General features: G+C 35.7%; 1 protein-coding gene across 3 annotated transcripts in view; it reads right to left on the reverse strand.

Moving 5' to 3' along the window:
• The window catches only part of LOC128206037 (1-phosphatidylinositol 3-phosphate 5-kinase-like), a 72,045-nt gene that overhangs the window by 9,038 nt on the left and 45,125 nt on the right, over positions 1-17,882 (reverse strand). The window contains exons 32-40 of one of the 3 annotated variants that reach the window (XM_052908165.1): positions 17,504-17,647; positions 12,276-12,863; positions 11,777-11,882; positions 9,957-10,052; positions 8,197-8,244; positions 6,530-6,597; positions 2,924-3,055; positions 423-518; positions 144-240 (exon numbers count right to left, since the gene is read on the reverse strand). In XM_052908165.1, the coding sequence (XP_052764125.1) occupies positions 144-240; positions 423-518; positions 2,924-3,055; positions 6,530-6,597; positions 8,197-8,244; positions 9,957-10,052; positions 11,777-11,882; positions 12,276-12,863; positions 17,504-17,647 (1,375 nt within the window). The remainder of the gene's footprint in view (positions 1-143; positions 241-422; positions 519-2,923; positions 3,056-6,529; positions 6,598-8,196; positions 8,245-9,956; positions 10,053-11,776; positions 11,883-12,275; positions 12,864-17,503; positions 17,648-17,882) is intronic. The other 2 variants (XM_052908167.1, XM_052908166.1) reach the window with 2 other exon arrangements.

Raw genomic sequence — 17,882 nt, forward strand, 5'->3', positions numbered from 1 at the left:
CTCGATACTTATTGTACTGGTTATTTATATGCATTCAAGAAGATGAAAGGTTACAAATGTTTCAGATGTACATTATAGTTGTTCCTACTCTTAAAGAAATGTTTGACATTGCATACAAAATAATTATATTCTGTTAAACTTACACATCTTCACCATCAGGGAATATATGTTTTCTAAGTTGTCGGAACTGGTCCGCGAAGTAGACCTTGCAGTAAAACCTCGCTGTAGATTCAGAAAACTCTGGAAAAAAAGAGCATTGAAATTTGTATAGTCATGCCGTGAGACTGCTGACTGCTTTCCATTCAAAGCAAAATATCTGTTTATAGATAAAAAATGCTATCTGACTGTGACAGGGAGTTTTACAAGAAATTTACCAGAGAGACATGTTTGTTCTTTCTTGAAATTAAAGGAGCACAACTTACGAAGCTCTATATGATCGTTAACAGGTTGTTTCCCGTTCCTGTTTTTATCCCCGCCCTCAGACATGCTGGCTGTAAACGCTGGATGCTCCCCTTCATCTGATGGAAATGTACATATGATATTAACGGTTATTTAGTAAATGCAAAACACATCCATCCTATGACTACAGCAGTATTGGTGTTATTGTACATAAAACACATATGGCTAAGTCCCCAACAGATCTAATCTTAGAAAATCAATGTCATCACATTTTAAATTTAAATTATTTTTTTTAAGTATGTAAAATGCTCATTCTCTCTCTTGTTGGTGCAATATTGTGGAAGAGTGAGGCCTTGTACTGTAGGGAAAAGACAAGAATCCGGAGAAAACAACTTGTCTGGCGGGCTTGGTGACCACCAACAAAACTCACATGTACCCAGACCGGATATCAATCCTGGATCGCCCGCTTGAGAAGCTAGTGCTTGAACAACTACACTTACTGTACATTTCAGGCGCGTAGGAGCTGGGGCCGCAGGGGCCGCGACTGCGGCCCCAATATTCTGGCTAGTAACGGCAATGAGGCCACGAATATTTGATACTGATTTTCTTAATAATCGTATTTTAAATAAAGCTACGGGCATACAGATCAATAGCAGTCCGACACGATATTGAACAAGAACTGTAAGCCATAGGCTAACGAATACCACCCACCCCTCCATGTCTAGGTTGTTTGCCCTGGAGTTAGGCCGGACAAAGCTAATTTTGCCTACAAGGGGAGATAACTCCAGTCAGGGTCATGTGACCTGTACCAAATTCACAGAGGCGAAAGTTTACAACATGGCCATTAATTTCTGAAAGTTTGATAAAGATTTGTTGAATAATAACAAAGATGAATCCCGGACAGGGCTTATTTTGCCTACTTTAATACATCAAGGGGAGATAACTCCAGTCAGGGTCATGTGACCTGTACCAAATTCACAGAGGCGAAAGTTTACAACATGGCCATTAATTTCTGAAAGTTTGATAAAGATTTGTTGAATAATAACAAAGATGAATCCCGGACAGGGCTTATTTTGCCTACTTTAACACATCAAGGGGAGATAACTCTGGTCAGGGTCATGTGACCCGTACTAATTTCACAGAGGCGCAAGTTTACATCATGGCCATTAATATCTGAAAGTTTGAAAAAGATTTGTTCAATAACGACAAAGATGAATCCCGGACAAAAAAAAAAACGGACGGACAGACGGACGGACAACCCGATTCCAGTATACCCCCCCAAACTTTGTTTTGGGGGGTATAATAAACAGGTCACCATGTCATAATTAAACCTGAGACCATCTAGCTAATTAATTGGCGTATGAATGGCATGAAAACAGTTGGCAGATTATTGAAGACGGGTAAGTGGAAGAAGAAGCAATAAGACAATAATTGTTTGCATCATTTTTGATGTTTCAAAACCTGTAGTTGAAGAACTGAGAAAGAAAATGAGTCCCTCCACACCTGGATTTAGAGTGCTGTGCCCGACTAGATGGACTGTTAGGGTGGAGTGTTTGAAAAGTGTCTTAGATAATTATTCCGTTATCCAGAAATTGTGGGATACCACCTATGAGACAACAAAAGACACTGAGACCAGAGCGCGCATTGTTGGTGAGTTGGTGTGAAGAGTCAGATGGCCTCATTCGACTTTCTCTATGGTGTGACACTTTGGTATGAACTGTTAAAGCACAGTGACAACCTATGCAGGGCTCTGACAAAGACATGTCAGCTTCTGAAGGTCACGATCTTGCCCATGTGTCAGTGTCTAAATGTTATAGTAAATAAATGTTACTAAACAATAATAGATTTATATCTATCAACTATTTTAACCGAAAAAGGTTTAGATAAATACATGAAAATAATACCTGAACTCATTGGAAATCGGGTCTTTCAATGCTTAAAATTGAAAAAATCTCGAAGGGAGGGGACACCCCTCCCGAGCCCACCCCTTCCGCGGCCCCAATGTCAATTTCTTTCCTACGCGCCTGCATTTTAAAGTTAACTATTCAAAATTTAGCTTATAATAGCTAAGAATGGGCGCTGCACATGGCCAATAATACACTATTAATAAACCAAAGAAGGAGATACATTTCATTTTTTTTTAATACATCATTATGTTTAAGTTAAACTCATTTGACTTTAATGTTCAAAACCAAAAAAGCATATGATTTTTGCACAGATAAAAGAAATATTAGCAATATTTTTGGGTTTCCTTAACTTTAAGATTGTTAAAATTCGAGTCAACGATGGTTTTTAGGGGAAATACTTAACACACAAGAGTAGAAAACCAGCACTGAGAAAGTACATGACATTTCACCTTATATCTGCCAAATGACAAAATGCACTTCGTTAAATGCTGCCTTTCACCCAATAGGATGTGGGTTCAAGCCTATTCATTTCTGCAAAGATGGATAATACAAAGCTATACAGCAGAAGTCGTGCGTAAAGGAGGCAAGCATTGAATAAAAGGCAAAGACCCAAGCACCTTGTGGGCTTTCCAACACCTGCCCCTCAGCCTTGTTTACAAACTTCACTGTGTCTGGAAGATCGTTGCGCGATGAGCTTTCCCGATTACCTCCCTTGAAGAATGACAGCTTCACCGAAGACGGGCGTTTAGCTGGTGAAGTGAAAGATTGTGTAGGGATGATAAAAGGGATGCTGTTCCAGAAACCAATGCATATATACCATGCTATAATAAAAATCTCCAGAAGATATCAAGATTAAAAGTATCACTCATGATGGCCGCTGTAGTAAGATAGGTTCATCCCAACCTGAGCGTATGGTGTTTACTAGTAAACCTGGTTTCCGCAGAACACCCTTTGCGAGGTAAGGATGAACCTATCCTACACAAGCGGCCATGGTAGATGCTTTTTCTCCCACCTCGGTTAAACAAAATAAAGTTAGAATGTATTTTTTTGCTGGAACCCTTGTGTGCTTAGTGAAATAATTTGGGTATAGATATAATTATGATGTTTGTCATAGATATGCGCCCAGTGAGTCAAAATAGGTGAACAGTCAAATTGTTCTTTAAATAGACCTATGGAGAGGGTAGCATTATTTGATGAATGCAGCATGAACACTCTTATTTTGGTGCATTTTTAAAGCCAGAAATGTTTTATTGGAATTTTAAATACTGCCACAAGACATGGTTTCCATTGCCTTACAGACAATGGTCTTCAACAAGGGAGGTAATTGTGTGATAACAATTAAAAAAGTAGTTCCATACGAGTACTTGATTTATCTTATATTAGGATTTCCAGCATAGCCAAATATTTGGATCTACTCTATAATCTAGGGTGGGAGAAAAAATGTTTGTTTCGCTGAAACACCAATTTCATTTCACACCAAATATCATATTTGGTGCACAGTAACACTGTGTGTTTGAAACTAAATTACCTCACTGAAACCATTATTTTTTTATTGAAATCTGAATAGTACGCCAAATCTTTTGTGAATCTAACATAATTATTCATAGATGATGCATTTAATATCTCTCGAAGCTGATGATTATTTCAGATTTCTAAAACTACCAAAAATCAGAATAATTAATTTCTTTAAAGGGGCCCAATATAGGTTTAATGCAAACAATTTTTTTTTCTGATTTTAATGCATTATTATGTTTTATTTATTGACTGTAATGATCAAAACAAATAAAAACCTATATTGCGTGTCTTTAAAAGCCATCAACAAAGCCAATTCCAACTACTAAAATTCCTTGTAGCAATCATTACCACATTATGCGCAAACACTACATAAAAACAAGAGGCCCATGAGGGCCTATGTTCTTCTGGTATTGCTTTTATGGTCATTTTCAATCCATAGCATATATGTATGGTTAAAAAGCAACATAATGATAGTTCAAAAAGTCAACATACTGATTGTTCAAAAAGGCAAAAAAAAACAACTACATTAACTTAATACATGTTGTCTTCCTTAGACATTTTTTGTACTCGGTCTGATAATTTCAAGAGCCATAATCCAATAATGCATGGGCCACCAGGGCTCTCGCGAGGGGGCGACTTGGGCGAAGTGGTCGCCTAAAATTCCCAGACTTCGCCCATTTGTATCATCAAAGCGACAATGACTTCGCCGAAAATTTTAGCACATTGTAAATCTGTCAATCTGCGAGTATTTGGCCACTGTCCCATTAGTCAAAACATAATAAGCCATTCATACAAATTGGTAATCTCCTAATCCGATTATTTGGCCGTGTCAACAAACATCGCCAGTAGGCGGAGCTATTGAAAGTTAACCAATCAGAATGTACATTGAGAAGATCCTGATCAAATGATATAAGTACGTTAAAATGAGATAGTAAAGGCGACATAATTATGAAAATCGTGTCAAACAAAAATGAAGTTAAAAATTAATTAATATATGTATTGAATAAACATGCAAGACATTTAAACATTGTTGCTTTTGAAGCAGACGGTCATAGCCATCTCGGGCCATCGGCAAGTAGGCGCTAAGAAAATCAATAACATGACGTATCACCAAATATTTGATTGGTTTTAGTGAAATGTTTATGATATACACTGATTTGTAAACACAAAAAATACTATTTGTTTGCTTTATGTAGAGTTTACTTACAGTAATTTTCTCCTGTCACAGTTACGATGTCAAAAAAAATCGGCGAGATCGCCATTTTGTCAGAACAATTTTCCGAGTTATATTTTCAACCTCCCATTATGTATTGGTAAATTTTTAATCAAGGACAATGATTTAAATGCCATTTGGTTCTTAAATGTCAGCATATTTAAAATTATTTAGCCGGAGACAAGTAAATAACAGCATAGCTGAATTTGACATTCGTACCCTATCCCGAACGTACCAAAACAAGATTCGTCCCCCTACTATATTGACAGTTCATTTATAAGGTCATTTTGATTATTTCAAATCCTTAGCTGTCCTTTTTTGTTTGATTTTAGATGCTTTTTTTGAGATAAACTATGTGACATTGACAAATACACTTTTGCTGAGCCAAAAATGAGCCATTATTTTATGAACATTTTATACAGTTATAGCAATCAATTTTAATGTGAATATAATCTTAGGTGAGTTGTATGGCATAGTTTTTGTATCAGGTGTTACAAAAAGTATCACTTCTCCCTAAAGTCTCCCCACTTCTCCCTAAATTGACTGAAGGGAGAAGTCACTTCTCCCAAAATTTTCAGCCTAGTGAGAGCCCTGGGCCACTCTGGATGGTTGAAGAAAGGAACCTAGCTCTCATATCTAACAACTGTTTAAGTTTGATTAAGATACTATCAAACTGAAGACTTTATCCTGTTCACAAGCAATGGTTTACAGATGTACTGACGGCCACACAGACACTGTGCCATGGCATAAGCTCTTCTGGCTTTTGGCCACTAGTGCTTAAGATGTTGAAACTTAAAACATAAACCTACAAGTAGCTCAGAGTAAACTCCCAAAATAAATTTAAATAGAAAGAAATTGATTTAAAGAAAACATACAAGTACACAAGTACACCTGCTCGATGCATAACTTTGGCCCTATTAGTGCATTTTATTAAGGTGGGTGGTGTGCGTCTACCAGGTGGAGCATGCATTGGGACAGTATTGGAAGTAGATGTCAATTTTTTGTTATTTTCATACATTACACCATTACTGCCAAAATTCTAAGTTGAATTTTAGGCTTGTACAGTTAGTGCTGAAGGTGTGCGTCAAGCAGGTGTATAAGTGCTACAAGATATCAAGCATCACTTGATCCAGTCTCATTTTCTTAGATTCTTCATTGCTCATAAGGTTTCAGTTCATTCTAAGACTGATGCCATTTGGAAACAAAAACATCAGAGGCCAATTTCTGGCCTTCCTATAATTTTATTATACAGCATATTCAATCAAGAACACCTTCACCATACATATAAAAGTGTCATCTACGCATATAGTGCAACTAACTTTTCAGCAATGCAAAGTAATACCTGTTTTACCAAATAGTTTTAACACACTACAACTAGTCTGGCAGCCATTTTGAATGTTTCATGAGAGATGACATCATGACTAAGAAGATAGCGACCAGTCATAATGGGAAAAGCTATGCTAATCAAGATAATCATGAATACTGTTTATCATACTCATGTTTCCTTGTTCTTCTCTGGGGTATTTGTCCAGGCTTTCTGTATCAGCCTTCGACATAGAACTCCTGAAGAAATACAAAATATTATTTTCATTTATAATTTCTGTTTCTATCAGCGACATTGGTTTTGCCGCTAAATGACTTGCTTTTATTAAACAGTGAAATATGTTGATGTCACTTCCTGATTGTTAACCAGGTTTTCAACGAAATGAGAATGAGGTTGTCGTTGGGCGGGCGGGAGGACGGGCGGGCGGGCGTCAAACATTGGTTTCTGTTCAATAACTTTAGTTAGCATTGATAGATATTGATGAAACTTGGTGTGTAGGTAGCTTATGGGAAGAGCTAGCTTAGGATTGCTTTTGAGGGGGGGTTGGGCTAAGGTCAAGGTCACTGTTACTAAAAATAAAAAAATGGTTTCTGCCCAATAACTTTAGTTAGCATTGATAGATATTGACAAAACTTGGTGTGTAAGTTGCTTATGTGAAGAGCTAGCTTGGGATTGCTTTTGAGTGGGGAGGGACTAAGGTCAAGGTCACTATTACTTAAAATAGAAAAATGGTCAAGGTCACTGTTACTTAAAAAAAGAAAAATGGTTTCTGCCCAATAACTTCAGTTAGCATTGACAGATATTGATGAAACTTGGTGGTAGGTAGCTTATGTGAAGAGCTAGCTTGGGATTGCTTTTGAGGGGGGTGGGGCTAAGGTCAAGGTCGCCTGTTACTAAAAATAGAAAAATGGTTTCTGCACAATAACTTTAGTTAGAATTGATAGATATTGATGAAAGTTGGTGTGTAGGTAGCTTATGTGAAGAGTAGCTTGGGATTGCTATTGAGGGGGGAGGGGCTAAGGTCAAGGTCACTTAAAATAGAAAAATGGTTTCTGCCCAATAACTTTAGTTAGCATTGACCGATATTTATGAAACTTGGTGTGTAAGTTGCTTATGTGAAGAGCTAGCTTGGGATTGCTTTAGAGTGAGGAGGGGCTAAGGTCAAGGTCACTACTACTTAAAATAGAAAAATGGTCAAGGTCACTGTTACTTAAAATAGAAAAATGGTTTCTGCCCAATATTTTAGTTAGCATTGACCGATATCGATGAAACTTGGTGTGTAGGTAGCTTATGTACATAGCTAGCTTGGGATTGAGGGAGGTGGGGCTAAGGTCAAGGTCGCCTGTTACTAAAAATAGAAAAATGGTTTCTGCCCAATAACTTAAGTTAGCATTGATAGATATTGATGAAACTTAGTGGGTAGGTAGCTTATGTGAAGAGCTAGCTTGTAATTGCTTTTGAGTTGGGAGGGGCTAAGGTCAAGGTCACTATTACTAAAAATAGAAAAATGGTTTCCGCCAACAGTAATTTTCAGTTACGTCTCTTTTTGATAAAAGTAAAGATAAAGTCATACAACAAATTAATTGGCTATAATTTCTGATTGCCCATAACAAAAACCTGGTTTCATCGCATTGCGGCGCTTCTAGTTTATTTTATCTACTGATAGAGTTGTAACTCCAAAACGCTTAAATGAAGAGGTTTTTAAAAAACATGTGTACCAAGTTTCATTCCTATCATTAAAACATTTTTTGAGTATAGGCCAAGATAACAACTGTGCATGCTGAAAATGCCGACACGCCAGCGACGTTTCTTATGATCTTTTATTGAAGGTACCTTACCTTTGAGTTTGCTGTATATCACAGAGCTTTGTATGGTAGTCATGGCAACTGGAAAAGAAACAAATACAAAAAAATGATTGCACAAAGGCTTTTTTTTACTTTAAAGGGGGACATTATAGGTTGATGCAAAATAAGCATAATAAAGTTTATCTTATTTGACTTTACTGATAAACAAGGGAAAGTTACAGAGCCGAACGGACAGACGGACGGCGCGATTTTAATATACCCACCTTCGGGGGCATAAAAAGAACAAGCATATAATTTGTTTTATGGTTATAAACTATGAGCCTATATAAATATTAATAACATATAACCTATGAGCCTATGTAATACCAAAAAATAATAATAATAACTATATGGCCCCAAATTCCTCAGTTAAAAAGTGCCTTAATATAGCTTATATTTCTTTATCTGTACACAAATCATACACTTTTGTTTTGTTTTGATCATAAGAATCACAGTGTGTGTATACCACATGATAAATTGTGTCATAAATGATATTTTTATTTGAAAAAAGACTTTAAACAAAGATAACTTCACTATTTCTTCACCATTTTAAATGAAACATAGCGCAGTCTACGCTGCTTACGGAGCCCTACCTTCAGTCTTTTACCAGAATTTGATCGAGAGTTTAGTTTCTTAAGACACTTTGACAAAGCTTTTCACAATACGGTCATCTGACGGAGCACTGTCAATACATTATTTTGGAAACAGGTTTGTCTCAGTGTTTGATGAAACTAATGACCTCATCAAATTCTGGTAATAAAAAAAAATGCGGGGCTCTTTAAGCGGCATAGACTGGCGTTTGTTTAATTTAAAATGGTGTTGTAAATGAAAAGTTATCTTTGATTTAAGTCTTCATTTAAAGCAAATTTTTGCCTTCCGACATAGCATGTATGACGTCATTTATCACGTGGTATACACACACTGGAATCATATGAGTTAAAGATGATAAAGCATTTCAATTAAAAAAAAAGGCATTAACCTTATAGCGCCCCTTAATGATTTTAACTTACTCTCTATTTTTTAGACAATACACCACAATATCTACACTTTTATTGAATGTCCTTAGATAAATGCATACTCCATCAATAACATTCATACTTAGATGAATGCAACATATTCAGTATTCCTCTGATAGTACAGAAATTACGCTTAAGATTGGTTAAATGACGTCACTGAAATGCTGAAAGTTGAATTATCTTGGAAGCATTATCTTCCAAAAGAAAAATCTGGAAATAATGAGTGCAAATATAAACATTGGATGTTTTAGATTTGTGTTTCATCTGTATCTGGTCAATGCACAGACTTTACTTTGTACAAACAGTCTATCCCCCAGATTTATGGGGGATGTCGGAATGAACCGTGCGCCCTAACAGGCCCTTATTTTTATTAGTATTTCAGCAGTGTTTTTTTAAGAATTGCAGTGTACTGCAGACTGTGAATGCAGCTTCCTTTTTTATGGAGTGCAAACTTTACAGCCTTCCTGCAGGCAGATTAAAGATCAGTTTCATGTTGTTGCGTAACTTTATAATGACATGTCACATGCCTTGATTAAGCATGTCGGATCAATTTAGGCAAGACTGGATTACAGCTCTGCCTTAGAAGGCGTGTCTGTTTCTACAACCGTTAAGACCCTGGAGGAAAAACTGCATACAAATATTTTCATACATTGATGAACTAAAATACTTAATCATTAAATCCTTAAATAGCTTCATGAAAATGTAGGATATTCTTCGAGTGACAAAAATGTATTGAACCTGAGAGAGTATGCGATGATGGAGCTCTGTTCATGGTCATACACGACCACGGGCACCCGTTCACACACCGGCAAGAGATGGTGGTCGTACAGGTTGCTGAAATGGTGATATGTAATGTTAACAAGTTTCATGATCCCGGGTCAAACATTTAAAAACTAGAAATGTGTCCATAGGACACGGATGCCCCCACTTCGATTTTTTGTCACAGAAAATAAGCCATAATGATTATTCAGGATAATCTGCACAAGGGCAAATCCTTTTCAAAAATTAGATCGGATACGATATTTTTTAAGTATTGTTGGGAAATAAAGGGCCCTAACTCCTAAATGATTAAAGCGATTTCCATGGCTATCAAACTTGATCAAGGTATTATGGTCACAAACATGTGTTAAAAGTTTGGTGAGGATTGGACAAACAGTTTTCAAGAATTAGATCGGAAACAATCTTCGGGACGTATTTTTCAAGTCTTTTTTTGCAAATAAAGGGCCGTAACTCCTAAATGACATAAGCGATTTCCATGGCTATCGAACTTGATCAAGATATTATGGTCACAATCATGTACGTAAAGTTTGGTGAGGATTGGACACATACTTTTCAAGAATTAGATTGGAAACATATATTTTTGAAGTATTTTTGGCAAAAAAGGGCCGTAACTCCTAAATGACTAAAGCGATTTCCATGACTATCGAACTTGATCAAGATATTATGGTCACAAACATGTGTTTAAAGTTTGGTGAGGATTGGACAAACGGTTTTCAAGAATTAGATCGGAAACAATCTTCGGGACGTACGTACGTACAGACAGACAGACAGACAGACGTACGGACAAGGGCAACCCTATATGCCGCCACTTTGTGGGGGCATAAAAATAGCAGATAGTGAAATGCAGATATATAATAGTAACAACAAGTTTCATGATCCCTGGTCAAACATTTTCAAATTATAGGCTTTACAACAGTTTGTGTTCTTACCCTTATATCCAAAGCAATTATACAGATTGTCTAATGCATGGTGATGTTACTTCCAATGAATCTTTTGTGGATACATGTAAATTTAAGTTCATGATTTGATTAAAAGGATTCATCCTTAACAAACACAGTGTGTGTATACCATGTGATAAATTATGTCATATATGCCAAGTCGGAAGGCAAAATTTGTTTGAAATAAGACTTAAATCAAAAATAAATTTTCTTTTACTACACCATTTTAAATGAAACAAAGGGCAGTCTATGCCGCTTAAAGAGCCACACCTTTGTTTTATAACCAGAGTTTGATGGTGATTAGATTCATCAAGCACTTTGACAAACCTGTTTCCAAACTAATGTTTAGTCAGTGCTCCGTCAGACAGCCGTATTGTGAAAAAATTTGTCGAAGTGTTTTAAGAAACTAAACTCTCAATCAAACTCTGGTAAAAGACCGAAGGTGGGCATCCCTTAGCGGCGTTTTATTTAAACTGGTGAGAAAATTATCTTTGTTTAAAGTCTTCATTCAAAGCAAAATATTGCCTTCCGACGTAGCATTTACGACACAATTTATCACCTGGTATAATCACACTGAAACGGATATTACTGAATACACAGATTTAACAATACAGATTATCCTACAGACTGAGAAGTGCAGATCTGTATGTTTCTTCTAGTCGAAACGGGACATTCCGATAATATGAACAAATCTAATATTTCTTTAAGAATATATACATTTATTTCAATGAATATTGAATATATAAACCCATATCTTAACTCTTAACCATCCTCTATTCACTTGTATAGCAATCAGAAGAATACTAAGCACAAGGCATTTAAATATTGCAAATCACTTACAATGGGTTAGGTATCTGGAATGCTCCAGATCCGGGCCATATTGAGCCAATCTGCAGGGTCTTCCTGATGGCCCCTGATATGCTATCTGGCTGATCCTCACCTAAGGCTGTAAGGAGGGAAATGTTAGGAATGGTATAGGCATGAATGAACAATTTCTACATGATATTTGATTTGCTTATAGTGTCAATGAAACAATTGTATTTTTCTTCTGTTGCTGCATGTTACTTAGTAAGCATCAAGGTTACAGGATGAGATGTGCTTAAACATTTCAAGACTTAAACTCTTACAAGTAGTGTTTATTTGACTAAACTAAAAACGGTTTGAAAAAGTGAATTCTATCAGAGTGATTTCCGAAGTTAATGCCAAAATTGGTTTACTTTTTCATGTACATGTATGGGTTTTTTTCCCGTTGTCTGTGAATTCCTCAAAAAATGTGTTTATTTACAAAGTTAACATGATTACCTTCACCAAAGACAAAAAAATGAGTAAATATTCTTACGCTTTCTAGGTTTTAAGGTTTCAGGCTTGCATAACTTCTGCTGTACAACAGTCCCCTGAGAAGCTTCCAGATTGATAGTCTTTTCTGAATCCTGCCTTCTGATTGGCTCATTGGTTGCTATGGCAGAGACAGGTTCCTTTGAGTCCTGGTCTGTCACTGGCTCATTGATGGCCATGGTATTAGCAGGTACCACTGGATCCTGAACTGGGATTGGTTTACTGGTTGTCAGAGAAACAACAGATGCCTCAGATTCCTGGTCTGTAATTGGTTCATTGGTTACCATAGTAATCGCAGATACCACTGGATCCTGAACTGTGATTGGTTCACTGGTTGTTAAAGGAACAACAGATGCCTCTGATTCCTGGTCTGTGATTTGCTCATTGGTTACCATAGAAATTGCAGGTACCCCTGGATCCTGAACTGTGATTGGTCCACTGGTTGTCATAGAAACTATAGATGCCTCTGATTCTTGGTCTGTGACTGTTTTATTGGTAGTCAAAGCAACAGCAGGTGTACCCGAGTTAACAGCTTGTTCCAATTCCATCTTCTTCATAGACTCTTCCACAGATAGGACTGGAGGAGATATAACTGAAAATAGAAGATTAGTATTGCATGTATGCCCAAATCCAACTTCTTTTGCCTGAATTCATCTGCACGTCTGGAGAATGTAAGGGTATGCTATCAATTTAAGACATTGTATTAATTATCTTTATAACATATTACAGACATCAGTCAAAACACACGTTTAAATTCATTTTTGCTTATAAACTCAAACATAAATTCAATAGATACATATCAATTAAAGATATCTTAACAAATAACAAATTATGGTATTAATAAATGTTAAAATGTTGAGAAATTTATTCATTAAAGCTGATACAGATTTTCCCATACCTAAAAAACCTGTTTATGATAACATACGATTTCATTCATCATTACATTTGTCACTATAGGTAATGGGCTCTTTTGCATTTTGGTACAAGGCTTATTATGGGAATGTGTAAATGTCTGTTTACATTCAGTATATGATTATATCCATGATATAATGTAGTTACATAAACAATTGTATCGGTACATATTATAAGCATTATACATGATATTGACACAGCTGAGTATAACACATGTATCAGTTACTGATTACCATGAAAGTATTTGCATGAATGCTACCACCAAGATACATGTATTACATAGTACCATTAATTATCACAGCCCTCTCCCATAAAATGCAAACAGAGCCTCTTCCAAATATAAGCAAAGTTCGGTAAACATGTCCAAAAGAAATGTTTGAGATACACAATTATTCTTTCATGGTTGCATCCTCATAAACATTTTGAGAAAGATAAGACTAGATTGTTTACAGAATTTTAATTTTTTATTGTCAAAGCCTTGGTGTTGTTGTCTCAGTGCAAAACCTTTATTCTTCGACTAAGAACTCAAAAAGTGTTAAAAGAGATTCACATCAAATTTGTACACATGTTACTTCTGACAATGTGCACATATTTAGCAAGACCCATAACCCAGGCTTAAAAAAAGTTATTTCCCTTGACAGATCAAATAAGTCTTGCAAAAACTTAGCAATAAGTTAATAACAGTTCAATATAATCACATGAAACTTAAATGTTCACATATTAACAGTGACAAGATGCACATATTTGACAAGGCCCTTAACTCTGGATATAGAATTAATGAGTTATGCCGCAAACTGGGAAAAAAGACAAGTGTACAAGTAGCACCATGGCCAAAACAATGAGTGAACTCAACCATGCGAAACTCCTCGGCTATTTTCAAACAAAAACAACTCTGATGTATGCGGGTACATCAGGAGCAGTAGTTCGTAAAATTTCAAATAATAGTATAAGTTAACTTTAACAGTTATAATAGTAATTTAACGTGTATTTTGAATTACTATGTCTAAATTGATTGCCAGTGAATTGCATTATTGCTTAAAAAATAGGATACCCAGGAGTAAAGTCATCAAGTTTAACTGCTAAATTGAAATAACTACGCATTCTACTTGCAGCCTGTTAAATGTAAAGATTTCTGACATTGTTAACAGTCCATAAATATTCGAGGTTGTTTTTGATGGAAAATGGCCAAGGTGTTCCAAATGGAACTCAGGTCGTTTTTGATATATAGGTCAAAGCCTTAAGATTCCTTCAGAAATAGGGGCCAGGAGTGGAATTCAATATGAAACTTAAGTATACCTTACACAAATTTGAATTCATTCACCATGTAGTGTTGTTACCTATATCACACAATCAGATTAGCTACATTGTTCTTAGATCTAATAGGACCAATATTGAATTTGTGACCCAAGGGAAGGCTTTTGACAACATGTTCTTGTTGATGAGACATGAAATGTGCTGTTAAGTGATCACAAAATTATATAAACAATGGAGCAACTTTGAAGATTAAATGCTGTCTGAATACAGAGTAAATGAATGCAAGAAGTAACAAGGAACAATTTGCATTATTTTTTGCAGTGCAAAGCAAGGAACACATGTAGTAATATTAATTGATATTTTTGCACTAAGGGGTGACATGCCATACAGGGCTTCCATTAAAGGAAGTTTGGAAGTATATTACTCCCTAGAAATGGATTAAAACTTCCAAAATTGATTCCTTGGAAGTACAAAAACTTCCATAATTTTAAAGAAAACTTCCAAAGTAGAAAACTTGGAAGTTCAAAATATCAAAACCTCGTATCAATATTAATTTTATGGTCACAGTTCCAATCAGTCTTTAAGAAAAATGAATTATTATAATAAAAGTCTTTAAATTTGGCAAGTTAAAGTTGCAAATTACTTGATTTTTAACATATTAGTTGAAAAATAGTGGAAAAAGATATTGTATTCGGTACAATTAAACTTCCACATTTCAGTGAAAAACTTCCAAAATTTATGGACAGGATGTTCATACTTCCAGTTTCAAATTCTTAATGGAAGCCCTGGCCATAAATTCCAATCCTAAAAAATAAGTTTGTGTAGGAGTTATATAGGCCCAAAGCAAAGTAAAAGGGCACATAAAATAGGTTGATGCATAAAATAGGTTGATGCATAAAATAGGTTGAATAGGTTGATGCATAAAATAGGTTGATGCATAAAATAGGTTGAATAGGTTGATGCATAAAATAGGTTGATGCATAAAATAGGTTGATGCATAAAATAGGTTAATGCATAACATAGGTTGATGCATAAAATAGGTTGATGCATAAAATAGTTTGACGCATAAAATAGGTTGACGCATAAAATAGGTTGACGCATAAAATAGGTTGACGCATAAAATAGGTTGACGCATAAAATAGGTTGACGCATAAAATAGGTTGACGCATAAAATAGGTTGACGCATAAAATAGGTTGACGCATAAAATAGGTTGACGCATAAAATAGGTTGACGCATAAAATAGGTTGACGCATAAAATAGGTTGACGCATAAAATAGGTTGATGCATAAAATAGGTTGATGCATAAAATAGGTTGATGCATAAAATAGGTTGATGCATAAAACAGGTTGATGCATAAAATAGGTTGATGCATAACATAGGTTGATGGTTTATGTATAAAATAGGTTGATGCATAACATAGGTTGATGCATAAAATAGGTTGATGCATAACATAGGTTGGTGCATAAAATAGGTTGATGCATAAAATATAATCTTTATTTTAATGCATTATCATATTTAACAAAGGAGGATCCTTTGGCTTCAATGATAAACTAGAACTCCGCGAGTCGGATGTGTCGCCTGACGAATTATTTACTGTCGACATTATAGCTGTTAGATTGGCATTTTATTCATTTATAGACAATGATGTTGCCATTTAACTTCAAGTGTAGGTGGCATTTGAACCCTCAATCAGATATATTTACGGAATAAGTTTCAGGTTGAAACCTCCTATAGTTTACGAGATATGCCACGGACAAAACCTAAGCAAGAAAATTAACAAAGGGCAATAACTCTAAAAATATGGCAGCAAGAGTAACGGTTCTTGTGCACTGCACTTGCCCTCAATGAGATCTATCTAGCTATGAAGTTGATACCTCTTATATTCTTCAAGATATGCCCCGGACAAAACTTTAAGCATGAAAATTAACAAAGGGCAATAACTTTAAAACTAAGAAAGCAAGAGTTACTGTTATTGTGCACTGCACTTGCCCTCAATGAGATATATCTAGCTATGAAGTTTCAAGTTGATACCTCTTATATTGTTCAAGATATGCCCCGGACAAAACTTTAAGCATGAAAATTAACAAAGGGCAATAACTTTAAAACTAAGAAAGCAAGAGTTACTGTTATTGTGCACTGCACTTGCCCTCAATGAGATCTATCTAGCTATGAAGTTTCAAGTTGATACCTCTTATATTCTTCAAGATATGCCCCGGACAAAACTTTAAACATGAAAATTAACAAAGGGCAATAATTTTAAAACTAAGAAAGCAAGAGTTACTGTTTTTGTGCACTGCACTTGCCCTCCATGAGATCTATCTACATATGAAGTTTCAAGTTGATAACTCTTATATTCTACAAGATATGCCCCGGACAAAACTTTAAGCATGAAAAATAACAGAGGGCAATAACTCAAAAAATATGGAAGCAAGAGTAACAGTTCTTAAGCACTGCACTTGCCCTCAATTAGATCTATGTACATATGAAGTTTCAAATTGATACCACTAATAGTTTAGGAGATATACCCCGGACAAGCGAAAATGGGAAGCGGACGCCGCCGCCGACAAAAGTAACCCCTATATGTCGTCTTTTCAGGCAACACAAAAAGTGCATATGATTTAGGTACTGATAAATATTAGCGGTATTTTGGCACTTTTTGACTGGGGAATTGGTGGCCATGTAGCTATCAATTCAGAGAAAAAAAATAATGCCAGTGTACCAAAATCATACCTTGTTTTTTTTATTTTTTATTTTATCATTAAAGTTAATTGAGTAAAACATGATAATGCATTAAAAAAAAAAAAAAAAAAAAAAAATTGTATCAACCTATTATGTGTGCCTTCAAGGTTTCTAGACCCCTGTTGAAAAATGTTCCTAAGCCAGTTATACCCTTTTCTCACATATTTTTAATGCAAATGTCCAGCGAAAAAACAAATTTTATAAATTAATGTACAATAGCCTGAGATTAAGATCTCTCAATACTGATTTTAGGATAAATTCTAAATTGTATCACCCCTGTGCAGTGCAACAAGTATATTAAGCAATCATGCTTCTTGATATTTCACCTATATCCTCTCTTTGACAGACCACGTAGGTCTCGGACAATTCGTTATCGGGGCTCTCTGGCCAGATGCCAGCTGCCGTTATTCCCGGAGTTGTGCCGTACATGAAACTTGCTGAGAAATCAGACAAGCATGCACTGTCCCTACCTAGATATAGAAGACATTACAAATCATCACTTTAAAGGGACTGGACACCAGATGGTCCAACAATTGACAAAAACAGATTTTCCTAAAAACAGGCCTAGAATTGTCAAACCGAGCCAGTATGAGGCTGATACATCACTTGTGATTAGCACCAATACATATACTTATGTAAGTTTAAAATTAACTGGTATTTACCTGGTAGACAAACCCAGTAAATTAAAAAATACCCCAAAACTGT

The sequence above is a fragment of the Mya arenaria genome, chromosome 10 (genome assembly GCF_026914265.1).
Source record: "Mya arenaria isolate MELC-2E11 chromosome 10, ASM2691426v1".
In the NCBI taxonomy this organism is placed as follows: Eukaryota; Metazoa; Mollusca; class Bivalvia; order Myida; family Myidae; genus Mya; species Mya arenaria.